At 41.0% G+C, this 27301-nt stretch overlaps 1 protein-coding gene across 1 annotated transcript in view; it reads left to right on the top strand.

Annotated features, from left to right (window-relative positions):
- Positions 1–27301, top strand: part of LOC128901978 (excitatory amino acid transporter 1-like) — a 52007-nt gene that overhangs the window by 7034 nt on the left and 17672 nt on the right. The window contains exon 2 of the mRNA XM_054184198.1: positions 6986–7123. Coding sequence (XP_054040173.1) covers positions 6986–7123 — 138 coding nt within the window. The remainder of the gene's footprint in view (positions 1–6985; positions 7124–27301) is intronic.

The raw sequence follows: 27301 nt of genomic DNA, 5'->3' as shown, positions 1-27301 counted from the left end.
CTCACCTCCATCCCTGGAAAGGTGATGGAACAGCTCGTTCTGGATGTCATCTCTAAGCATCTAGAAGAAAAGAAGGTCATCGTGAGTAGTCAGCATGGATTCACCAAGGGGAAATCATGCTTGACCAATCTGATAGCCTTCTATGATGGCATGACTGGCTGGGTGGGTAAGGGGAGAGCAGTGGATGTTGTCTACCTCGACTTCAGCAAGGCTTTTGACACTGTCTCCCATAGCATCCTCATAGGTAAGCTTAGGAAGTGTGGGATAGATGAGTGGACAGTGAGGTGGATTGAGAACTGGCTGAATGGCAGAGCTCAGAGGGTTGTGACCAGTGGTGCAGAGTCCATTTTGGAGGCCTGTAGCTAGCGGCGTTCCCCAGGGGTCAGTACTGGGTCCAGTCTTGTTCAATATATTCATCAACGACCTGGATGAGGGGACAGAGTGTACCCTCAGCAAGTTTGCTGATGATACAAAACTGGGAGGAGTGGATGACACACCAGAAGGCTGTGCTGACATTCAGCAAGACCTGGACAGGCTGGAGAGTTGAGCAGAGAGGAACCTAATGAAGTTCAACAAGGGCAAGTGTAGGGTGCTGCACCTGGGGAGGAATAACCCCATGCACCAGTACAGGTTGGGGGCTGACCTGCTGGAAAGCAGCTCTGCAGAGAGAGAGAGACCTGGGAGTCCTGGTGGACAACAAGTTGACCATGAGCCAGCAATGTGCCCGTGTGGCCAAGAAGGCCAATGGTCTCCTGGGCTGCATCAAGAAGATTGTGGCCAGCAGGTCGAGGGAGGTTATCCTCCCCCTCTACTCTGCCCTGGTGAGGTCGCACCTGGAGTACTGTGTCCAGTTCTGGGCCCCCCAGTTCAAAAAGGACAGGGAGCTACTGGAGAGAGTCCAGCAGAGGGCTACAAAGATGATCAAGGGACTGGAGCACCTCTCTCATGAGGAAAGGCTGAGAGACCTGGGTCTGTTTAGCCTGGAGAAGAGAAGACTGAGAGGGGATCTCATCAATGCTTATAAATATCTAAAGGGCGGGTGTCAGGAGGATGGGGTCGGGCTCTTTTCAGTGGTGCCCGGTGACAGGACAAGGGGCAACGGACACAAGCTGGAACACAGGAAGTTCCATCTGAACATGAGGAGGACCTTCTTTACTTTGAGGGTGACAGAGCACTAGAACAGGCTGCCCAGAGAGGTGGTGGAGTCTCCTTCTCTGGAGACATTCAAAACCCGCCTGGATACATTCCTGTCCAGTCTGTTCTAGGTGACCCTGCTCTGGCAAGGGGGTTGGACTAGCTGATCTCTGAAGGTCCCTTCCAACCCCTAACATTCTGTGATTCTGTGAAATGCAGGCATTCTGATACTTTGTATTTTAGCATTGGCTTTTAAATCAGGATAAATAGCAGCTGAGAGATATTAATTGACTTTTTTATTTTTTCATGCCTTGTTAAAAAATCACATGTTCTGGGACCAGCAACTGTGTAAAATAATCCATGCAGTTACATTAGTTGTTTATATTCTCTGTCCATCCTCCCAATTCCTTTCAATTACTGTGCATTCCATTCAGATTTTGTATTTCATTCAGTTTCAGATTAGAAATCAGCATCTTTGGGATTTAGCATATTTTGTCATATATTTGTTTCTCAGTGTAATACAGCCCAGTTCAACCTGGAGCTTTGGAGCAATAAGGCAAAAGACTAAAATTGCCTTTGTATTAATACAGCTGGGAATTCCTGGTAGTACTAACCAAAGACAGTTGATAAATAAGACTACTGCATACATTTTGATATCTTTTAAAATAATTTTGATTTGGGAATACATACATTAAACAAACATGGATGTACAGTCTAGTTCTTCAAAGCCTAAAACGTAAGCAAAGGAAGATGTATATGGAATTCAAATCTCAGAGCTGGGTGTCTTTTTAGTGCATGATCAAGAGCTAGGAAACTCAAAAGAGTAACCCCACAAGTCCACAAACTAAGCATGTAACTGCCTAAAACTTGCCAGAAGAAAATAAACAAACAGGATTACATTCCTACTCCCACTCCTTTCTGAGTGAGTCAGGACCATACTTTCATCCAATGAAGATCCAGAAGCACAAGAGCCCTCACCTTGGGAATGGTGTCAGCAGTGCTTGAGGAACTGATTCACTCTTTTCCCTTCAAAAGGCAAGTTACATACAGGAGGATGCAATTCCACCATTCCTTTCAAAGTTGTATCCTCAGGCAGAAGGAAATGCAAGACTTCTAAAGGCAAATACATATGCCAAGAGAGCAAAAGATGGCATAATGTTTTACCTAATGGCTAAAACACTCATCTATAACAGGGAGCCCCAGGTTGTGAAGTAATCCTTGGAGCAAGAACAGGAACACGGGGCATCCAAAATCCAGATAATTCTCTGCATGGGTGTGTCAAACATGGTCAGTTTCTAGATCCCTGGGACTTAGCATGGAATTAGGCAAATAGATGTTTAGGTTATTGCAATTCTGAGAAAAACACAAGTGGAACAGTGAGAAGTAAGGGGTCTTCCAAAACAAATGGATAAGTGCCCATTAACTTTATAGATTTACCACAACTAAGCTTTTTTATCCAGAGGTATATCGAAGGTCACAATTTGTACTCGGGTACTTACTGTGTAATTAAGCATTGTTTAAGGTGCCAGTTTCCCTTTGCCATTTTTGCAACCTTTAAGATAGGGAAATTCTGCCATCCTGAATAACGCCTAACAGTGAGAAGAGAGTTATTATAACCTATATGGAGGCTACATCTAAATGAATCCTCTATGCTACAACATTTTCAGAATCACAGACCACCCATTGTATCCTTCAAATGACAACACACAAGAAGTTAGGCAATGAAAAGGCTTACATCAGACCTCTTTTAAATCAACTGAAATAAAACACTTCTTGAAATTCATGTGTTGAAAGAGACTGTTGATTAGATGGAAGGTTCCATCTATTTAGTCATATTGAGGGTTTCAGAGATGAAGTGGCTCAACTAGCAAAAATCAAACAGCTAGGGACTGAAAGCATGTTGGCTTTGATTCTATGAATTTTAGTCATGAACCTAAATTCCTTATCAGAAGAATTCACTGAATAATAAATCAAACATAAATAAAGGATTCCAGTAATAGATAAAACTGATATGGCAACAGTCTTGTATTGTACAATGGGAAATCCTTCCTCTCAGTCTGTCCGGATTGCTTGTATGTGTCAGCACGGAGGGATCTGGACAGACTGGATCAATGGGCCGAGGACAACTGTATGAGGTTTAATAAGGCTAAGTGCCAGGTCCTGCACTTGAGTCACAACAACCCCATGCAACGCTACAGGCTTGAGGAAGAGTGGCTGGAGAGCTGCCCAGTGGAAAAGGACCTGGGGGTGTTGGTCGACTTGTGTCTGAATATGAGCCAGCAGTGTGCCCAGGTGGCCAAAAAGGCTTGTATCAGTAATAGTGTGGTGAGTAGGACTAGGGAAGTGATTGTCCCCCTGTACTCGGCACTGGTGAGGCCCCACCTTGAGTACTGTGTCCAGTTTTGGGCCCCTCACTACAGGAAAGACGTTGAGGTGCAGGAGCAGCTCCAGAGAAGGGCAACAAAGCTGGTGAGGGGTCTGGAGAACAAGTCTTATGAGGAGTGGCTGAGGGAGATGGGGTTGTTTAGCCTAGAGAAAAGGAGGCTGAGGGGAGACCTTATCATTCTCTACAACTACCTGAAAGGAGGTTGTAGAGAGGTGGGTGTCGGTCTCTTCTCCCAAGTAACAAGTGATAGGATGAGAGGAAACAGCCTCAAGTTGCACCAGGGGAGGTTTAGACTGGATATGAGGAAAAATTTCTTCACCTAAAGGGTTGTCAAGCATTGGAACAGGCTGCCTGGAGAAGTGGTTGAGTCACCATCCCTGGAGGTATTTAAAACTTTTACTGAGAAAGGCCAGCTCCAGTATTTTATCCTCTCAGTTTTGATCGTGAACCCTTACCACACACACAGATGTGGATGGTTGTTGAAATACTGCACACCTTCCAAAGATTTAGTACCTCCTATCAGGTCTTACTTCCTGATTTTAGTTTGATACCTTGTCATTGTGTCTATCTTTAAGTCATCAGTGTATGCTGTTATATCACTATTTAAAACCTGTGAACATTGGCTCCGAGAAGTGAATTCAAAGAAATCAAAGCTATCTTGCCAAGTTTGACTTTTCTGTTTCAAGTTCATCATTTTTGCTAATAAAACTTTGACAGACACAATGCAATATCCAGTATCCAGGTATTTAAACTCAGAACGGAAAATAAAGTCTCATCTCCATATATTCTAAAATGAAGAGAGACTGGTAAAATCATGCTTTCATTATCACAGGGCTCCAAAGTGGAAATAATTTGCTTAAATTCCTTGCGCTCCTAAGATCATTATGTGAACACAATTAATTTTTAGAAAGATTTTTGAAGCAACTACTACTACACCTATTTTACAAGTAGGGAAACTGAGTCAGAGAAAGGTTCTTATGGCTTAGGCATGATTGCATATAAATTAATAGCAGTGCTAAGATTAAGGCTGAAGAATTAGTAACTATCGAGTGTTGACCCAGTTCACCAGAATACGTTGCCAGGGAACATTTTTTCCATGTTGCAGAAATTCTTTTTGTGAACTGCAGTGCTGGGCATTATGTAATTATGTAATTATGTGCAGAGCACATTAGGACAAAGAAAAGAAATAAGTTTTGTCTCAATAGGTTTACATGGAGTTTCAGAAACCTACTCTCACTACCAGTAATATTCATTCAAACAACCATCTACTCAGGCCCTGATTCTCTCTTAGGCCACTTTGTACTGCTTGGACAATAGTGGACAACAGATAATCAAGCCCTTATAACATAGCATAAGGACTAGTTCTTAGAGCAGCCTCAGAAACCCTTACTAACATCAGTGAGTCTTTGTACTAGTGCAGAGATTAATCCATATGGAACTAATTGCGGGACTGTGGCCTAAGTAAGAAACTAGTCTAGCTCTATTTGCTTGTTATCCAGTTGTCAAAATGTACTGCTCATTGCTTGTTATCCAGTTGTCAAAATGTAGTGCTCATTAAGTGCAGAAACAAAAGGCCCATATGGATTCTTTATATCTGAGAAATGTGTTTCCCATATAAAAAGAAAATAATCAGTAACACTGCAGTGGAATTTAAAACCTCATTGAAAAGAAGGGAACTCTAAGGCAGGTCTTTTAATCAAGAATAATTCAAAGGCCCTTCCTCTATGCCATTTATGATCTACTTTTACCTAAAGAAATCATTTCTGCAAAATGCACTTTGACTACTTGAGTCCATAGAACATGAATGAGACTAAAACAAATGCCTTCTAGTCCCACCACTCTCTTCCATAGCATGAAATCCATGCTTTGTTCCAATTAGGGTCCAATCACTTTTCTCCCAGCCTGTAATATTGAGGTTTTCTGTCCTACACAAGACACTTCTGGACTCCTCTAACTTAACGAACCTGATGAAGTCCTTAACAGAATGATCAGACAGACAGGGGTCACTAAGATTAGAGTTATAAATGTTTCCTTACATCAGCAATAAGCTAGTGTAGGAGGCATAACAGCATATTTTAGCTAGTAAAATTTGGCATGAAGATATCGTCTTCTGTATGGATGTACCAAATTAAAATCTGATTTAAAAAAAGAAAAAACACAAAGTGATTAAGAATCGGAGCTAGCAATTTTCACAAGTGTTCAATATTATGGTATTTTCAGGACATACCCAAGTTCTAACAAGCTCTAGAAGTGAGCTTGAGTGCGCTGCTGCCTAACATCAATGAGGATGCAGTTTCATGAAAAGTTTTAGGAAAACTAAGTCTGCCTATCTGCCAAAAAGGGCAATCTTACTCTTCTCCAAGGCACATTTCTACCTATTCCCTTGTGAAGGTACAAAAACTTGTGCAGTCATGCAAACAAATTACCTCAGGGAATTGACCTGGCCGAAAAATAATCCAGTAAAATAAATTGGTTTTGCAGTAGGATCAATTCTCTGATCCAACAGCCACAATTAGCACAAATGCCAGTACTAGGCAGTGGACAAGAACAATGAGTGAAGAGTGGGAAAGAGGGATAGTTCAGTTTCACCATCTGTGTGGTTAAGGAGTGTTCCAGATACAGCCATGTGTTGCCTGACTGGATATAGACAACCTACATCAGACAGGCACCAAATCATTTAACATTCAGTAAATTGTAACTAATTGTATCAATTAACCAAATAATTTACCAAATAAGCAAATAAAGCAGTTGGTGCCAAGTACAGGACAAAATCTGAGAAGTTTGAGTTGCCACACATATCAGCCCATCTATGGCTTCCATTTGTAAATTTATCTCAAGCACCATTTATCTATTCCCAGCAAGATAAATGTATTCAGGCACTCCCTTACCCCACTCCCTCAGGCATTGAAACCCAGCACTTAATCATCCAGTAAGACCTTCCAACCCCGATTAGCTGCTTCTTTGCAAGTGCCTGTATTTCTGAAGGTAGGCATGTGTAAAGCTACTTACCTCCTGATGCTGTTTTGCTGTGTAAAGACCTAACCACAAGGGGATTCTCAAGTAAATCTCTCCTGGTTATCTCATCCAATCTGAAGCACATCTACAGGATCAGGCCCCACAGAGAAAACAGGCATGGACAAGACTTCTGAAGGTGGGTGGCTAGTATGCATATGATTACACTCAAAATCCCAGAAGTCAAAGCACTCAGCTGCAGTAGCAGGGACTATTTCCTTTTCATTAATGCTCAAGATGTACCTTTTACATTAATCCAGAATTTAAAAAATAACAACAGAAATAACCTTCTGAATCTTTTACAGTAAAAAGTAATTTACTGGCTTCAGTAGCAATCTGGGGCATAGTAAAAACTGCATGTTACAATCAGATACATCAAGTAATTACTATACAGATATTCATGTTACCACTACTTTAGAAGAGTAAGTCATGATATCCTTTCCCTCTCTTCAGGTATAATCCTTGGATTTTCTCTCCGATCATATAAGATGAGCTATCGAGAAGTCAAGTACTTTTCATTTCCAGGAGAACTACTCATGAGAATGCTGCAAATGTTGGTCCTGCCACTAATTGTATCCAGTTTAGTCACAGGTAAGAAAAGAAACAGTTTCTTTGTTCTGAAGTTTTCTTTTAAATAATTTGATAAAGACGCACACAAAAAATCATAAAAAAATGAACATTTCATATGCTAGAACAGAAGCGTTATAACCTGCAGAAAGAGATACCACTGCTATTGCTGTTTTAGAGACAATATAACAAAAGGTTTGAATTAATATACACAGAAACTAAAAGATGCTTTTCCCAATTTCCCACAGTAGGGATACTATTGTGCAATTTTATAGACACTACTGTTTGGTTTGGTTTTTTTTACACGTTATAGGATAATTCATTGGATAAAAGTCTTATGCTTCTCAAGTCAGTCGTAAGACCACTCTCAGCATCCGTGACCCAAATCTCTTATTTCCTTGTATTTTGTTTGGCAAAGCTGTAACCATAAGATTCCTCCAGGGTCTTGCATGTTGGTAATATTACTTCTTCCGACTGTAAATGATCTGAATAAATATTTTTGCTGTTTGCAGGCATGACAGTGTCTCCCAGATATGATGTTCTGGGTTTCCATTTGTATTTATGTAAGTGTGCTCAATATAACTGGTTATGACAATATCAGAACATACGGTCTCTAAGGTGTTAGAAATAGGCTAGGCATGATTGCGTTCCTTCAAAATTTTTTTCAATATAAAATAAATTAGAACAATAAAAATAATTATAGAAGCTATGAGCTGTTATGAAAGTGACAGATAAATTGAGAAAGTGTTTTACTATACAGGTAAACAAGTCTGATGGTTATTCACAGACTCTTGGGAAAATAAACTATAAAAGGTGAAGTCCACCCAGTCACATTTCTCTATAGCCTGTTTTGGTACTTTCATGAAAGAAACAATGCAGAATTACTTTCAGAGGTTTTTACTTTCATTTGCCTTATGACATGCGATTATTGCATGTGGCTCAAGCAAGCATGCAGTTTTCTCCATGAGATTCTATCTTCTGATGTGTATGTTACCAGGCATGTACTAACATCTGCTTGGGAGAAAACAGAGGTTATTTGCATACCTTTAATCTTTTACAGTTTATAGGAAAATATGATTATATGAATATCTGTATTCATAATCTTTTTGTGGCTTAGACACGAATCCAACTGCATACTCTATGCTGGTCTTTATTCTCTACAGTCTTTCAAATGGGAGAACTCCTAAGTCAGCAATCCCAATCAGTATCTCTTACAAAGTCAAAGGCAAAATTAAGGCATACTATATGGGAGGCAGCATAAACAACCAAAGAAATACATGAAATTCCCATTTGGATTATTTTATGACCTAGCCTGAATTCTTATACAAACACAAAGCTGACAATTTTGCTCCATTTCTGTTTTGAATTTGCTGCAGTTATAGGAGTTCAAAATATTTTATACCTTCTTAATTCATTATAACTTGAAGCATTTGACATAAACAATTTGCTTCACATAATTATTTTAAAATATGCATTGTCCCTAAAAAGTATAATCTGAAAATTCAATTTTTCATGAAATAGGCAAAGACTGCAGTATTTGCACTAGCATTAATTAACGTTTTTTGAGCTGTTACATCAAGATCATAATGAAAGTGAAAATCCAGTCCTTAAAACTGGCCCACAAGTTTTATCTGCATGTTTCAGTTAGGAAGACAGTTATTCACTGAATATAAGGGCATCAGAATGAGGTACCTTTTCTTAATTAAACAATGTATTTCCTGAAATCAGATTCACAAAAATGATTCATGACCAGTCTTTATAAAAAGCATTGTTGGAACATAACATTTGTGACAAATATTAAAGCTAGAGAAATTGTCCAAGGGATATTTGCAAATATTTTGCACAATTTTGCTTATAGCTCAGTTTAACAGACATGCCGCATCTCCTTTCACAAAATTTCCCCCAAAAGTTTAGAAGCTTGGAATTTAGTTGTATAGGGACCACTACTTTTAAATGCAAGTAAACTAGGATTAAATTCTATGCATTTCTTTCAAATATCTTTATCTGGTAAAGTATAGCAGAGCATAAAAAGTCCAGTCAAGATCTGAGACCCTTTTGCTGCACATTGCACAAACAGTAAGAAAATATCCCACCCTGAAAAATTTACTAACATAAACCAAGCTGGGGAAAGAGAAAGGGAATATAGAAACAGTGAAACAGAGAGTTCTGCTGGCTTGCCAAAGATTATACAGCAGATCAATAATAGAATCAAGCAAAGATCCCAGTCATGAATACCAGTACAATGCACTGTGCATTAGATGATAATACTTGTCCAAACTGTTAATGAGAGTAACACTGATTCAGTAAAAATGAATCTTAATCACAGACAAGGATTTTGTGTGCAACATTCTGTACAAACACAAAGAAAAAGACTGAATTTTCTTACACAAAAGAAGGCTATATAGCAAAACAATTTAGAAGGCTGAGGATAGAAGGATTATCTCAAAGAAGAAAAGCATCTTTGTTTATATTCACTCCCTTTTCTAATTTCAATCATGACATGACTCTTTCATGGATTCTGGAAGATACAGAAACTTCCCCGCCTCTGATGCAGCCTTTCAATAACAGACTACAACATCAACAACTGCAGGAGACACAACTGACTTTCCTTTGGGCAGGCTCAGAGACACAAGGTTTTGTCCCCAGACTGTTTCAACATGTTCATAGTATTTACCACTACACAAACAATAGAAAGAATTGACAAAGTGCAGATAGCTGGAATTTCCATGTGTGGATGCCTCTTAACTAACCTCAGATGTACATATGATGCTCTTGATTTCAGCTATCAATGGACTCCAATGAATAGTGACAATGTTAAAAGCAAGTAGTAAGGAACATGGTCCATCCCCTCACCAAGATAAAAACCAAGGCACACAAAGTGACTTAAATAATAAAACAAAACACAAGTAGAGGTCACAATTAATGGCCAAGTTGCAGGTGCAGTTGCTTGAAATTACCTATAATGAAAAAAGGATAATATTCAAAGAAACAACTGAATCAGAAATAGTCTCTAAGCCACTCCCGTACTTAAGTCAGGAAAAACACAGCATCAGGACATGAACAGATTCAACTGGTGAAAAGCCAAATTTTGCCCAAAGCAACTTATAGATATAGAATGTGGAAAATTAATCCTGTGACATGTTGTATAATGTTAGGCAAATCATGTTAATTTCCTTTTATGATAAAGTCACCCATCTAGTTGACCAAGGGAAGTCAGTAGATGTGGTGGGTTTGGATTTTAGGAAAGCTATTGATACTGGGGAAGTTGTCACGGCACCAAGCCTGTCCTGATTTTCCTTACTGAGTACACTACTTTCTCAACCAGTTTTGCTCTTTTTTGGTTTTGTTTTTTTTTTTGCTAACAGCATATTATAAATAGCCTGCCTAAGTCTTATACATAAATCCGGAGTTTAGACTCCTGTTTACAAAGATACTAATATAAACTCTGATGTTGTTTGAGATTTGCTGCTCCATCTGGATGCGCATAAATCTCTGGGGCCCAATGGTATTCATCTCATGGTACTGAAAGAGCTGGCTGATGTCATTGCGGGACCTCTCTCCATTATTTTTCAATGGTCTTGGGAGTCCTGAGAGGTCCCAGTTGACTGGAAGCTGGCAAATGTTGTCCCAATTTTCAAAAAGGGTAAGAAGGAAGCCCCTAGTAATTACAGGCCTGTCAGTCTCACTTCAGTGCCTGGTAAAATTATGGAGAAGGTTATTCTGGGAGTTATCAGAAAACACTTGAGAGACAATACAGCCATTGGTCATAGCCAGCATGGGTTCACGAGGGGAAAGTCCTGCTTAACTAGCTTAATTTCCTTTTGTGACAAGGTTACCCATCTAGTTGACCAAGGGAAGCCAGTAGATGTGGGGGTTTTGGATTTTAGTAAAACTTTTGATACTCTCTCTCACAGCATCCTTCTGGATAAACTGTCCAGCACACAGCTAGACAAGTCCATAATACGCTGGGTGAGCAATTGGCTGATGGGTCAAAGGGTTATAGTAAATGGGGTTACATCAGGCTGATGGCCAGTCACCAGTGGGGTTCCCCAGGGCTCAATTTTAGGGCCAGTGCTTTGTAATGTTTTTATAAATGATCTGGATGCAGGAGTCGAATGTACATTAAGTAAGTTTGCCAACGATACTAAATTAGGAGGAGCTATGGACTCCCTCAAGGGTAGAGAGGCCTTACAAAGAGATCTGGATAGACTAGAGAGCTGGGAAATCACCAACCATATGAAATTTAACAAGAGCAAGTGCCAGATTCTCCACCTGGGACAGGGTAATCCTGGTTATATGTACAAATTGGGGGATGAGAGGCTGGAGAGCAGCCCCGCGGAAAGAGATCTGGGGGTTTGGGTTGATGGCAAGTTGAATATGAGGCAACAGTGTGCCCTGGCAGCCAAAAGGGCCAACCGTGTCCTGGGGTGCATACACTGCAGTGGTGTGGCCCCACCTCGAGTACTGTGTGCAGTTTTGGGTGCCTCAATATAAGAAGGACAACAAACTATTAGAGTGTGCCCAGAGGAAGGTGACCAAGATGGTAAAAGGTCTTGAGGGCAAGATTTATGAGGAGTGGCTGAGGTTAATTGGTTTGTTCAGCTTAGAGAAGAGAAGGTTGAGGGGTGACCTCATTGTAGTTTACAACTTCCTCAAGGGGGCCAGCGGAGAGGGAGGTGCTGATGTTCTTTCTCTGGTGACCAGTGATAGGATACAAAGAAAGTGTCAGAGAGGAAGTCGAGATTGGACATTAGGAAAAGGTTCTTTACTGAGAGGATGGTTGGTCTCTGGAAAAGGCTCCCCAGGGAAGTGGTCACGGCACTAAGCCTGTCAGAGTTCAAGGAGCGTTTGGGCAATGCATTTAATCATATGGTTTAGTTTTAGGTAGTCTTGCGAGGTGCAGGGAGTTGGACTCAATGATCCTTATGGGTCCCTTCCAACTTGAGATATTCTATGATTCTATGAGTCTAGACTTCTGTATGGTATCTTATTCTTGCAACATTAGTTCCTCTTCATGAAATAAATCTTGACGAAAACATCTGTTTGGGCAGTTTGATTTGACATTCTGGAGAAATACTGGGGAAATCAAAGAGGGATTGAACTGCATTCACAAGCAATTCTGTGATTCCTTATTTCATAATTTCATTGCTAACTATCGTTCATGGTGGTAGCGAGTAGTAAAATTGCATTCTTTCTTTAGTTTATAATTGTTTCTTCTTTCCAAGACCGATGACTGAGACCTACTACTAAATAGTATACTAAAAAAACAGGTATTCTCAGCAGTTGCAAATTATGCTTCTAGAAATAGCTTTGTGTGATACTCCTGTGCTGCTTATTCTGCGAGCCAGATAAAGATTTCTTGAAAATGGTTATGAGAAGAAAAAAGTTGCCATTTCTTGCTTTTCTGCTTGGCAGATTAAAAAAAAACACCCACTGGATTTGTATCCAAGAGAGATGATACATTGCAAACTCTTTTGGAGACTTTTGGAGTTTAGGTACTTTCCCTGCTGTCACACTGATGTCAAAGAACCTATAGTCTACTCACCTAAAGATCTCCCTTTCACGTATCACAGCCTCCAGACTTTCCCATTCTGGAAGTTGAAGTATCCTATTACAGCTTGGAAACCCTTAAGATTTTTCACTGAGATACTGGGGGCCCTCAGAAGGGTCCTGCCTTCCAGTTTCAAAAGCTCATAAGAATGTGGTGCCCTGTCCGTAAACTGCCTTCTTACTCAGACCTAATCTGCACCCTTCTCTTCTTCAATTAGGATTTCTGTGAACATAACTTAATAAGGATGTTGACCCTTCTTGGGAGGGTTTACCACTTCTACATAATTTATTAAAAAAATAAAGCCAGTGAGGCCTATTCTATCCAAGCTATCCAAGCAACAGACACAACCTAAGTTGCTATCAAATTTTTTCATGAGGAAAATAACATATACAGTTTGTTTTAAGCCTCCTGAGACCAAACACAGTAGTGATGAAGTATTCCTGTAATAGATTTGGGTTCCGTGACTTTTAACTTAGGCTTTAAGATACCATGATATCGCTCATGTAACATTTCTGAAGTATAAGGTGTCGTGGTTTAGTCACGGTCGGCAACTAAGTACCACGTGGCCACTCATTCACTCCTCCCCCTCCTGGTGTGATGGGGAGGAGAATCATAAGAAAAAGGCAAAACTCATGGGTTGAGATAAAGGCAATTTAACAGAACAGCAAAGGAAAGAGGAAAACAACAACAATAATACTGATAAAAGAATATACAAAAACGATTAATGCACAATTTAACTGCTCACCGACTGGAACCCGAAATGCCCAGCCCACTCCCGAGCAGTGATTTCTACCCCCCCCCCCCCCCCCCCCCCGCCAACTCCCCAGACACCTCCCCCAGCTATATACTGAGCACTGTCCTTTGGCTAGTTGACGTCAGTCATTCTGTCTGTGTCCCATCCCAGCTTCTTGTGAAAATTAACCCTGTCCCCACCGAAACCAGGACATAAGGTAATGCATTTAATTCATGTTTGCCATGGCTAGGAGCATGCATAAAGTGGTATCATGCCTTTGCTGTTGACTGCATTGCATTACACTGTATGCACTCGGCCATGAGTCTCATACTTTACTCTTTCTATATCTCAATCTCCCCTCTGCAAAATGCTTGCCCAGCTCACTGGAGTGTTTGTACAGGAGTTTTATGAAACTAAATACACCAAGAATTGTCTGGTACAAATATACTTGTATGATCCATGTAACTTGCAAAAATCATGATAGTGGCTAATTTAAAACTAAGGTTTTTCCAGTCAACAGTATAGTGAGAGTTGAAAAGAGCTCTTCAGAAGCGGGTAACTTAAGCTTATGGTGTAAATTCTGATAGTCTGATTCTTTCTGCTAGCTTTTTTCTCCTTAATCAGTCCTGTGCCTTAACTCACTGAGAAAGGGGAATGGAATCTGGTCCTGCAGTGAGCTGAAGACTAAAATGTTTTACCTTCCTAAAGTTTAGTGCAAGATGTCTTGTCTCTCTTTTATTTTCTTTTCTTGTGACAGTTTATTAATAGTTCCCATAGCAGTCATCGTAGCTGTAGTAATTGTAAACAAATGAATTATGTGACCAAAAGTAGGAAGTGGTAGAACAGACAAACAGTAGCCATGTGGGCAGTTCCTGTCACGACTGGAGAGTGAAGGAAGCATTTTTAAAAAAAAGAGTACTCACCATCCTTAAGTGGAAGCAGGAGCCCTACTGTATGAAGTCTGTATGTAGTTCCAGTCTTCTCCCATCTACTCGCTGACAAGTCTACAGTGGAAAAAAATGCTATCACTTACTACAAGGTCCCAGGTGCTGTCTCATATCAGCCACAAAGGTTTATAATAATTTACAAGAATAACAGAATTGTAGGGGTTGGAAGGGACCTCTGGAGATCATCTAGTCCAACCCCCCTGCCAGAGCAGGGTCACCTAGAGCAGGTTGCACAGGAATGCGTCCAGGCAGGTTTTGAATGTCTCCAGAGAAGGAGACTCCACCACCTCTCTGGGCAGCCTGTTCCAGTGCTCTGCCACCCTCAAAGGAAAGAAGGTCCTCCTCATGTTTAGGTGGAACTTCCGATGTTCAGGTTTGTGCCTGTCACCTCTTGTCCTGTTGCCAGGCACCACTGAAAAGAGCCTGGCCCCATCCTCCTGACACCCACCCTTTAAGTATTTATAAGTGTTGATAAGGTCCCCCCTCAGCCGTCCTTTTTCTGGACTGAAGAGACCCAAATCCCTCAGCCTTTCTTCATTAAGAGAGGTGTTCCAGTCCCCTAATCATCTTGGTAGCCCTTTGCTGTACCCTCTCCAGCAGTTCCCTGTCCCTCTTGAACCGGGGAGCCCAGAACTGGACACAGTACTCCAGGTGCAGCCTCACCAGGGCAGAGTAGAGGGGGAGGATGACCTCCCTCGACCTGCTGGCCACACTCTTCTTGATGCAGCCCAGGATGCCCTTGGCCTTTTTGGCCACAAGGGCACATTCTTGGCTCATGGTCATCCTGTTGTCCACCAGGACTCCCAGGTCTCTTTCCACAGAGCTGCTCTCCAGCAGGTCAGCCCCCAACCTGTACTGGTGCATGGGGTTATTCCTCCCCAGGTGCAGCACCCTACACTTGCCCTTATTGAATTTCATAAGGTTTCTCTCCGCCCAACTCTCCAGCCTGTCTAGGTCTCTCTGTATGGCGGCACAGCCTTCCGGTGTGTCAGCCACCCCTCCCAGCTTTGTGTCATCGGCGAACTTGCTGAGGGTGCACTCTATCCCCTCATCCAGGACATTGAACAGGACTGGACCCAGTACTGACCCCTGGGGAACACCACTCATCACTGACCTCCAACTAGACTCTGTGCCCCTAATCATGACCCTCTGAGCTCTGTCTTTCAACCAGTTGTCTATCCACCTTACTGTCCATTCATCTAACCCACTCTTCCTAAGCTTCCCTATGAGGATACTGTGGGAGACAGTGTCAAATGCCTTGCTGAAGTCAAGGCAGACAACATCCACTACCCTCCCCTCACCTATCCATCCAGTCATGCCATCATAGAAGGCTATCAGATTAGTCAGACATGATTTCCCCTTGGTGAATCCATGTTGAGTACTTCTGATAGCTTTCTTTTCCTCCACATGCCTTGAGATGACGCCCAGAACAAGCTGTTCCATCATCTTTGCAGGGATGGAGGTGAGGCTGACTGGCCTGTAGTTCCCCGGCTCCTCCTTCTTGCCCTTTTTGAAGACTGGAGTGACATTGGCACTCAGGCACCTCACCTGTTCTCCAGGACCTTTCAAAGATGATGGAGAGTGGCCCAGCAATGACTTCCGCCAGCTCCCTCAGCACTCTCGGGTGCATCCCATTGGGGCCCATGGACTTGTGGATATCTAATTGACCTAAATGATCCCTCACTTGATCCTCCTCAACCCAGGGGAAGTCTTCCTTCATCCAGACTTTCCCTGTTACTTTCCCCAATGCTTGGGACTCTTGAGGGCTGGGCTGAGCAGTAAAGACTGCAGCAAAGAAGGCATTCAGTAACTCTGCCTTCTCTGCATCCTCCATCACCATGGCTCCTGTCTCATTCAACAGCGAGCCCACATTTTCTCTAGTTTTCCTTTTGCCTCCAATATACTTGTAGAAGCCCTTCCTGTTGACCTTGACATCCCTTGCCAGGTTTAATTCCAAGGAGGCCTTGGCTTTTCTCGTTTCATCCCTGCATACTCTGATGGCATTCTTGTAATCTTCCCAAGGGGTCAGTCCCTTCTTCCACTTACTGTAAACTTCCTTCTTCCACTTGAGCTTTTTCAGAAGCTCCCTGCTCAACCATGCAGGTCTCCTGCATCCCTTGGCCGATTTCTTGCTCTTAGGGATGCACCAATCCTGAGCTTGGAGAAAGTGGTGATTGAATATCAACCAGCTCTCTTGAGCCCCCCTGCCTTCCAGAGCCCTAGCCCACGGGATCTCTCCAAGCAGTTTCTTGAAGAGGTCAAAGTTAGCCCTCCTGAAGTCCAAGGTTGTGATTTTACTTGTTGTTTTGTGCATACTGCCCCCGATCCTGAACTCTATCTTCTCATGATCATGACAGCTCAGGAAGCCCCCAACCTTAATGTCCTTCACCAGTCCCTCTGTGTTTGTCAGTACCAGGTCCAGGAGTGCTCCTCTCCTTGTTGGCTCCTGTACCACCTGTGTCAAAAAGTTATCATCAATGCACTGGAGGAGCCTCCTGGACTGTACATGCCTGGCTGTGTAGCCTTCCCAGCAGATATCGGGGTGATTGAAGTCCCCCATGAGAACCAAGGCCTGTGATTGTGAGGCTACCTTCAGCTGTCTGTAGAAGGCCTCATCAGCTTCCCCATCCTGATCAGGTGGCCTGTAATAAACACCCACAACAGTGTCCCTCATATTAGCCTGCCCCTTAATCCTTACCCACAAGCTCTCAACCCTGTCTTCACCCCCCCCCAGGGAGAGCTCAATACATTCCAGATGCTCTCTCACATAAAGAGCAACTCCACCACCTTGCCTTGCTGGCCTGTCTTTCCTGAAAAGGACATAGCCATCCATGACAGCATTCCAGTCATGTGAGCTGTCCCACCATGTCTCAGTAATTGCAATGAGATCGTGGCCCTGCAACTGCACACAGATCTCCAGCTCTTCCTGCTTATTCCCCATGCTGCGTGCGTTGGTGTATAAGCATTTCAGAGAGGGAGTCATGTGTGTAGTTTTCACCCTTGAGGTGTGGTGTGCCTTCTGGCTCTCAGAAATACTGGCACGGTCCCCCACAAGTGCTGAGCAACTACACCCAGGCACCTCACCAGAAGGCCCAGTACCATCCCCACCCCCCTTCAAATCTAGTTTAAAGCTCTCTCAATGAGCCCGGATAACTCTTGTCCTAGAACCCTTTTCTCCCTGCGAGATAAGCTATTCCTGCCTGTTAGCAGCAGGCCTGGCATCTTGTAAATCAGGCCATGGTCAAAGAACCCAAAGTCCTGCCGGCAGCACCAGGCTCAGAGCCAGGCATTGATCTGCTGGCTCCTCCTATTTACCCCCTCGTCATTCCCCGCAACTGGGGGGATACAGGAGAACACAACTCTCTAACCCAATCCTCTGCAATCGAGGGAGAATCTTCCTTACTCCAGGCTCTCTCTCCTACCTCCAGGGTCTGGGATTCCTGAGCTCTGGCCTTAGCAGTAAAGGCTGAAACAAAGAAGGCATTCAGTAACTGCACCTTCTCTGCATCTTCTGTCACCAGGGTACCCACCTCATTTAGCAGCAGGCCCGCATTTTCCTTAGTTTTCTTTTTGCTACTGATGTACTTGAAGAAGCCCTTCTTATTTTCCTTCTTATTGTCCTTATTGTCCTTCTTATTTTCAACGGATGGAAAAACTCTAATTCAACAGGATTCCAGAGAGGGCAACAAATGCTGTGGAGGCAGCATTATCCTTCTCTCATGAAGAAAAAGGAGGGATCTAGCAGTAATTCCCTTTAATTCATTCTGGCAGAACAGACCTATAACCATCAATATTGCCTGTGGAACATCTTGGATACTCACAGTAAAGCTGGAAGCCAAAAATATTAACAGAAGTCAGTCTTACTCTTCTGTGTTTCAGTTTAAGAAATATAGCATTCCTGATTCAGTTCATATAGTTCATACATGACAAGTGAGAAACAATTAGGCAGTGTTTGCTCAATTTAGCTGGTCACCAGGGCAATGAATCCATTTTCCAAATTCTAAAAATTGGAAATTTTCCAATTTTCCCAAAATTATCTGATTTTTCATGTCCTAAAGAAATTATTTTAGAAGTCAAAGCAATCAAAACCCATCAAATCAATGAGAAGTTTTATACTGATCTCAGTTGACTCTAGTTATGGGAAAAAGAACAGAACTGACAGATTGTCTATGAGTGAAGCAATTTGGAACCTACAGAAAGAATCATAAAATGAAAATATAACTCACTTCTGAACCATTTCTGAAACAATTTTGCAATAGGAAATACACGGCAATCTATCTTCACAGGAGCCTGAGAATAGTTCTAAGTGAACCCAGATCTTACTAAAAATTAAAATACAGTGAGAGAAGAGGTGAGATTACTGAATATAATGACACTGTATAAAATAAAATTTTATTATACCTTAAAAAAGAAAACCTAAGCATGATATACAGCATCCAATGGTGGAACACAGTACTATAGTTTTTGAAGCAGTAGTGTAGTTTTTGAAGTCTTATTCTCTGCAAGCAGTAATGCACAAACAGCAAGGGTGTTCAAGAAGAAAGTTTGCAATAATTAAAGACAGTGAAACTAAAAAAACCCTCTAAAATTATTCAAGATTGCTAGTGGTCCTTAATTAAAGGCTGATATAAATGTCATTGTAAAATACAGCTTTTCTTAGTCCACTTAAACCACTACTCTTAGTTGTTTCACAAAGTATTGAATAACAGTTTGTTACACACTATTATTCAGTTTGCATTCTCCATGCAATTGAGTTTATAATAGGTAACAACCGTCCATCCACAAAGGCTTAGTTTTGATTTTTTTATCTTAGTTCAAATGCATAATATCAAGACTTTGCTTGCTGACAGGCAAGTCGCTGGCAAAACAAAAAGCAAAAGCTCTTTAGAAGAACATGTAAGAGTTAAAGCATCTTGTCTGGGCACTGATGGACCACTGTAAATCCACACTGCCTCTTTATTAACATTTCTGTTTCATCCAAACAGAAGGACAAAAATATCTTAGGGACGATTCATAACAATTTTTTTTTAGTTCAATACAAAGAAATATGAACAGGTTACAGGAAAACAAAAATATTATGAAATGCAAAATTAGCTACATTAGATTGTAAATGGAAAAGACTTGGGTTTATATTTTATACTGCAAAATGTCCAAAATGCAAAACCAAGTCTCCTCAGCAGTTTGGGAATTAGGACACTAAGACCAAGCATTTTATTCAGGATATTGAAGACTGAAACTATAAAGAATGATGTTTTCAATAATGAATGACTCTGCGATAAAGTGATAGATGAACTAAAATGGTGCCAAGTACACAGTAATACACCTGGGAAAGGCAAACATGCTACACCTACACTTACACCTAATCACGAGCTCTCAGTTGGCCATTAGTACACAGACAAGAGTTCTCAGACTCACTGTGAAGAGTCCAGAGAAGGTGACAAGGCTTATTAGTGGTATGGCATTCCAGTGAAATGCAAGGAGGGATTAAACAGACCATAAATTTTTGGCTTCAAAAACATACAACTGTGGAAGATCTCCATAAAAATCCACAGAAATAATGAATAATTTGTAGAGGCTTAGATGGAGTAACTATTTATTATTATATCTTGTAATGATTTTTCATAATAAAGAAAATATGGGGTGTCCAATGAAGGGACAGCAAGGACCTCCCCAGACTCCCAAGACCTTTGGTAGATGATCAAGAGGGGTCCTGCTGTAACATCCGCTAGCTCCTTCAGTATTCTGGGATGAATTCCATCAGGCCCCATGGACTTGTGAACATTCAGCTGATACAAATGGTCCGTTACAATTTCATTGTCCACAAATGGAAAGTCACTGTTCCCGCAGTCATAGTCCTCTGACTCAGGGGACTGGGCAGCCCAAGATCTATCAGTATTATTAAAGACTGAGGCAAAAAAAGCATTGAATGCCTCTACTTTTTCTTCATCCCTGTCAGGTGACCATCTTCAACAAGTATCAGTCCAATGTTTTCCTTAGACCTCCTCTTGCTATTAATGTACTTAAAAAAGCCTTTCTTGTTGTCTGACACAACACTGGCCAGTTTCAACTCTAACTGAGCTTTGGCCTTTTGTGTCTTCTCCCTGCATATGCGAACCATGGCTCTGTAATCTTCCTGCGAAGCCTGACCTTACTTCCAGAGATCGTACCATTTCTCTTTCCTCCTAAGTTCCAAGAGGAGTTCCCTGTTCAGCCAAATTGGTCTTCTGCCCTGCTCGCTTGACTTTCGACACAATGGGATTGCCTGCTCCCGTGCTTCTAAATATGGTTCTTAAAGACTGACCAGCACTCATGGACTCCTAAGCCCTCAAAAGCAGATTCCACGGGGACACTGCTAACTAGCTCCCTGAATAGCTTAAAGTTTGCTCTCTTGAAATCCAGGGTAGCAACTCTGCTGTCCTTTTTTCTCATTACACTGAAAATTTTAAACTCGGCCATTTTGTGATCACTGTGGCCAAGACAGCCACCTACCATAATATCTCCCACGAGTCCTTCTCTATTCACAAACAACAAGTCTAGGAGGGCATCTTTCCTAGCTGTCTCCCTGAGTAATTGTGACAAGAAGTTATCTTCCACAAACTTCAGGAATTTTCCAGACCTGCTCATCTCAGCAGTATAGTATTCCCAGCTGATGTCTGGGAAGTTGAAATCTCTCATAAGGACAAGGGCTACCAATCCAATATTGAATACTTGTCTCTTCATAGCACTGCTGAATGTTCCACCTGAGTTCTGAGCAATGGAGAATGAGGAAAGTCACTATGCACCACAGGAGCTGCAAGACTCAAGCCTTGGGTCTGGGTTCCAGTAAGATATTGGATTGTCTGGAAGACGAGGAAGGTTGTCCAGCTAGTTGTTCATCCTGATATCCACCCACATGACACAGCTCTCACTAGTGATGGAAGATAAGGAGGAGAATACAGTGACACTTGGGTCAGAAATCTCTAACTGGGAAAGATTTGTTGAGACTACAGTTATTACTAAGGATCAGCAACATCTGGTATTTGAGCTGCATGTTAGAGAGTCATAAAGCAGATCCTGCATCAGCTACAATTCCTTTCATCCAGGCACTCCTGTTAGTGAATATTTTCTCTTTACTTTCTCTTCCAGGCTGTTTCTGAATATATTCTATATCCTCTGTTTCAGACCTTGGGAAATGAATGTAACAAAATATAAACAATGCTGTTGCATATGGCATGAAGAGTGTCTCAGAAGATATCCCTGCAAATATTTAAGAGATTGCCTGGTTGGTAGGAATTGCTTTCCAGTTGCGTCATAGTTCCTTTTCATGGTTGATAACTTTTTGCAGAGATGTGGCACAGGGTGAAATACCTTTTCACTATTCCTTTGTTGCAATGTTCTCTCCAGATGAGTGCCTGAGGCAGCCACAAACACAGCAAAATGTTTGCTGAAACCTAGAATGTCCTTACAGAATTGACAACCTTTTTTAATTGGGCGGAAAGTCTCTCAATGTGAACTTTTTCATGTTCACACAGTCTGATTTCATTTTCTTCGTGCAAATCAGTCCAGGATGCTGTTATACTGTTGAACTTTGATGCAAAACTCTTATAACATCCCACCAGTCCCAGAAATAACTGTGGTGATGTTTTTTTTATTCTAGAAAGCGACAGTTTTGGCAAGGTCTGGGCATACTCTGACACTTTTATGCACTGCCTCAGATATTTTACTTGGGCCACCCTGATGACACTCTTCCCCATTTACACAAGGCCTTTTTCCTTTGATTCTCTCTAGGACTTGATCTTCCCAAGTTTGACTGAATACAGGGATGTCATTGATGCATAACACAGCAAAGTTAATTCAATTCACCTAAAAGCCCCATCTATCTGTCTCTGGAAGGTAGAAAGTGCCATCTGAATTCTAGAAATGGGGAAAAAATTCCTACAGCCCCTACCTGTTCTCAAGGCTGGCCTTTCTTGAGTGGCCTGTCTCAGTGTTTCTCAGGTCAACAGAGGTTGCATATTTTGCTCTCCTGATCTTGGCCGAGAGTTCATCACTGTAAAGCATGGCATTGCCATCTGAGAGAGGGACACGTGCAGTCAGTGCAAACACAGATTCCTCAGAGATTTAGCAAAACAGGGCAGTTTTGTACACCACAAACTTTCAGTTTCTGGTGCTGTGAAGACAGTTGTATCTAGCAAAATGGCAAGAAAAGCAGCTGGGATGGCAAGCTCTTAAATTGTGGTTCCTCAGATCACCAGATACAAGTGTCTCATGTACTCCTCCTATAGTCTCCTGAAGGGACCTTTTTCTCTGCAGGAGTCTATCAAAATCAGCTATACCAACACTGATCTACAAAGAGAAGTAAAAACTACTAAGACACAGAAAGACTTGTGAAAAAAGAAATTGTATTATTATTTATGGGGCCATTTCATGGGGGAAGTGAAAAGATCAAATTCTTCACCGTCTGACACAATTGAATAGCAATTCTATTCTAATACTGAGTAAGAAACATGGGAATAAAAACAGTAGAGTGCTCAACTATCATGCCATCAGAAGCTTTCGGATCTTAATGTTATTCTTAAAGACCCATCATCTCTTGAAGTCAAGTATCAAAGCAAATTAAGTTCCTGGCCCTCTGGTTGTGAAGAAAACCTCAAAAATAGGTCCTGACTATATTCTGAAAACTCAAGAGTCACATAACAGAGTACTTATTTTTAAAAATGTTGTTTTCTAAGTTATTCCAATATTTGGAGAGCATGACTTGTAATTTGTGAGTAGAGCTATCAGTTCTGGTATTATTCTTTAAGCAATATACATCTTTGCTACTTCACTGGAATTTGAAGAGCCTTGTGTCACAAGTTCTGAAGAGATTTTTGGACTAAGTACGTTAAAACAAACGTTTACTTAGATGCCTCAGTTAAGCATGTTTTCAGGATCAGGCTCTGGTTTGTAATAATTATATACTTAACCAGAATACGTGTTTTTTTCATCCTCTCACCTTTTCATCCTCAGGCAACTATACCGATAGCTCTTTACTAGTGGTAGATAAGAAAAAGAAAAGTAACACATAGTACTAGAAGTACACTATTTGCACTAGAATTAAGGTGCTGATGCTGATTCCTTCCTCTGTAAACAGCTCTTATTTTCTCTCTACTTGTATGCAAAGCTAAATACTTACTTTATTCTGACATTTCGCCACCCACTTCTAACTTAGATCTAAATATTTAGATAAATTCTCCAGTTAATATAGTTACTTTTCAGAGTTAGAGAAAAAATAGGCTTTGGTCAATAGTTCATCTAATGAATGGCTATTTCATTAATGAATACATTCTTGCACTGAATATCAGCTTTGTTCAATATTTACAGCTGCAGTATGTCTTGACTCCCAAACCCCTGAAAACAAAGTTAGAGAATATTAGCTTACTAAGCCTTGCTAATACCTGTCTCAAGGCTAATGAAGCTGTGCAAAGGGCCTGCATCCATAAAGAAAATAAAGCTTTCAAATTCAAGATAGGATGCTTAATAGTTAAAAAGCAAATAGGCTGCTTTTCTGTTCTGCAGAGCATCACAGTCCAATAATAACAGCGATCAAAAAAACTACCTTCTTTTTCATCTTAGTTTAAAATCAACTGATATTTTCATGATTTTACCTCAGACCTCTCACAGAAATTCATATCCTTAATCCTGCCTGCAAGCAGATGATGCCCAGATGGTAACTGTATAACACTTGAATTGTGAAAGCGAAAACCGATTTTTCAGCCGTGCTTAGCACTGTAACATCCTGGAAAAGAGCTGAATAATATCATTAAAAAGTACTGATTGGTACTGTCAGGCATTCCAGAGGAAGTCTTAACTTCTTTCCATTGCCTCCTACAAGTCTGTAATGTGGAGAAAGACAAAGCAAAAGTGTATGGCTTTGATGTTGCAAGATTGTAACTGAATCAGTGATCCAAAGTTCAAGAGGTCATTAAAACAAATGAGTACACTGCAGTACACTCTATTATTGGAAGTTTTAGTGAAGCAGCCAAGAACTGGCTGGCCAACTATACTGGATCACATTTTGAGTGAGAAGGTGATACCTCCAGCATAGAGCTGTGACAATTTACAGATCAGTAAAATATCATACCCCAAATCCCATGTCATTTTGCACATAGAGGTATGTCTCTTTTTTTTTTAGACAGGCAACCTTAATTTTCCATTCTTTAAATCTTGCACCTCTCTGACTAGAATTTTATTCACTTAATTTTTCTAGCAATTTAACAGAAGCGTCTCTTCAGACATCTGTTACATACTGAACATGTAAAAGCAAATGCATTTTTATATTAGACTGCATTACTAGCTACTGAGCCTTTAGGGATACCTTTAATTTCACCTCTGTATTCTGAAGTATGTCATATTATTTTTTCAGTAGTAGCTAAAGTAGATCAGGAGTGATTTAGCATAGTAAATAGTTTACAGCTTCATCACATGGTATACGGCCAGTCAGATAACAGAAGCACTGTACATTTGTGGGATGTTGTTTAATAAGTGCTGCACATTCAAAAACATGTCTTTGAAGGACTCCAGGCACAGTCTGCCAAAACCCAGACCAGCGTTTTAGCAGATTAAAAGCTTCCACATGTATTTTAAGAAATTGCAATATGGATTTTATGGAGCACTAAGTAATGTGCTTAACACCATTCAGAACGGAAAAGTATCTTTATCAGCGGTATCTTACTGGGATGCATGGTTAAAGTAGATGGTTTTGGCAATATGTTGAGAATAAGTGAAAAGTAGTATTTTCATCCTTGGGGAATAGGGTGGAAGTCTGTTACAACTACTAGCATATTTATTTCAGTCTTGTAACAACATGTCCTGTAGGATTAAAGCTATCTTAACGTGCTTTGGCTTATCAGCTACTACAATCAACTTTTTTCTAATTAAACTGAAATAATTTACCATGTTCCATTATGCTTTTTCTTAAGCAAATGTTCTGTGCTCGTTGTTTCACTCCTGATACGTAAAATAAGCAGCTTTATGCCCGACAGAAGAATGCCATTTCCAGGAAAGGTTAGTCCAAATGTCTGGACATAAAAGGATGTCTTTTTAGAATTGCATTGTGTAGGTAGTGGCAGTGTTTTGTTACCAAAAAAAATTGTGAGCTGCTATTTTCTGTGTTCCTGGGTCTCTGATTTTTGGCTTGAGAACAGTCAGCCCTTTGTACTCTGTTATTACAATGAGGTAATCAAAGAAAGAGAGTCTTGGTTTGAGACTGTCAGCTGTTACTAATCACTGCTCCATGGCTTGCTGTGAATCCCTGCTTGCTTCTCCCTCCTGCCCTGCTTAGCACACATAAAGAAGATAAATTGCTCCCTAGTTTCCCTTCTAAAAGGATATTGTTTGGCACATTCCAATACTGTGAGCAAAAGGTGGAATAATGCGAAGAGTTAAATGGGTATCTGAACAACCCCACAGCAGGGTCCTTCTCGGGCAGATGTGAGTTTCAGGAAATGTACTTTCCTACCGGTTCTCTGAATGTATTCTGTTATCTTGCAACTCCAAAAAGTAAAACAACTACACTTTTCAGAACAGTACATCATATTCCTGCAGTAACACAAATGTCACTGACACTCAATAAATCATAGAATCATAGAAATGCAGCATCTAAGTTTACCATATTTACATATTACATTTTAATTGGAGCTGTAATACTTTGGTGTCTAAAAAATATTTATCAACAACAAGCACAGTCTGGGGAGTTTTACTGAATTTTTTCTTCCTTTACTGACTGACACTGTCCTTATACAGAGAATAATTTTATAGGAAGAAAATCAAGTTATTTGTGCATGTGTAAAAAAGCACCATGGAAGCAAGCAAAATAAGAAGTGAGCAAGGCTGTGGAATATCCTACCGTGAAAATAGTTACAGAAGAAATAGCAACTGATTTGAACCTCAAGCTCAGTACATTTATAACCAAGACTGTATAGTATACCCCCCAGGTCCTGCACTTGGGCCACAACAACCCCATGCATCGCTACAGGCTTGGGGAAGCATGGCTGGAGAGATGCCTGGCAGAAAAGGACCTGGGGGTTCTAATTGACAAGCGGCTGAACATGAGCCAGCAGTGTGCCCAGGTGGCCAAGAAAGCCAATGCCATCCTGGCTTGTATTAGAAATAGTGTGACCAGCAGAAGGAGGGAGGTGATTGTCCCCCTGTACTCAGCACTGCTGAGGCCACACCTTGAGTATTGTGTCCAGTTCTGGGCACCTCAATACGAGAGAGATATCGAGGCGCTGGAGCGAGCGCAGAGGAGGGCAACGAAGCTGGTGAAGGGCCTGCAGAATAAATCTTATGAGGAGCGATTGAAGGAGCTGGGACTGTTTAGTTTGAGGAAGAGGAGGCTTTTTAGCATAGGCTCTGCTTTTTGGCTTTTAAAATAATTCATTGGAATTTATTTTTGAACAAGCAGATCCAATCTATTATTGTCTTAAATGTTATCTAAAGAGAATATACTCAGTGTATTTTATCTTTGATCTTACTGAGGAGTATCATCCCTCTGTGTTAGTGTGCCCTAGTATAATCCAAGATTACACATAGACTATGTAAAGCATGCTTACAATGTTGAGAAAACAACAGAAGCAACTCTGGATTTATAAATTCTAGAATTCTGTATAATCTAGAATCATAACTACAGTAAATATATATAAAATTGGCACAAAACCAGTAATAGTATAGTAGCTATTCAAGAAAGTTGCTACGTTTAGTTCATGATAATTTGCAGAACCATGATCATCAGGTGAACAATCAGAACTATCAGATTAACAATTTTTAACAAATTGTCCTAACTAGATTTTTCTCCTTTTCCCAGCATCCTTTCTCTCTCTTTCTCCTTCTCTTACAATACCCTACTTGCTTGCTTGCTGCCTTTCCTGCATCCTAAAATATTTTCATTTCTTCTCTAACCTTTGTTAAAGAACAACATAGTGCTTTGCTTTTTGTCCTGACACTCTGGAGAA

This window comes from Rissa tridactyla, chromosome W, assembly GCF_028500815.1.
Source record: "Rissa tridactyla isolate bRisTri1 chromosome W, bRisTri1.patW.cur.20221130, whole genome shotgun sequence".
Classification (NCBI taxonomy): Eukaryota; Metazoa; Chordata; class Aves; order Charadriiformes; family Laridae; genus Rissa; species Rissa tridactyla.
The sequence above is the reverse complement of the archived record's forward strand: the minus strand, read 5'-3'. Positions and strand labels throughout refer to the sequence as shown.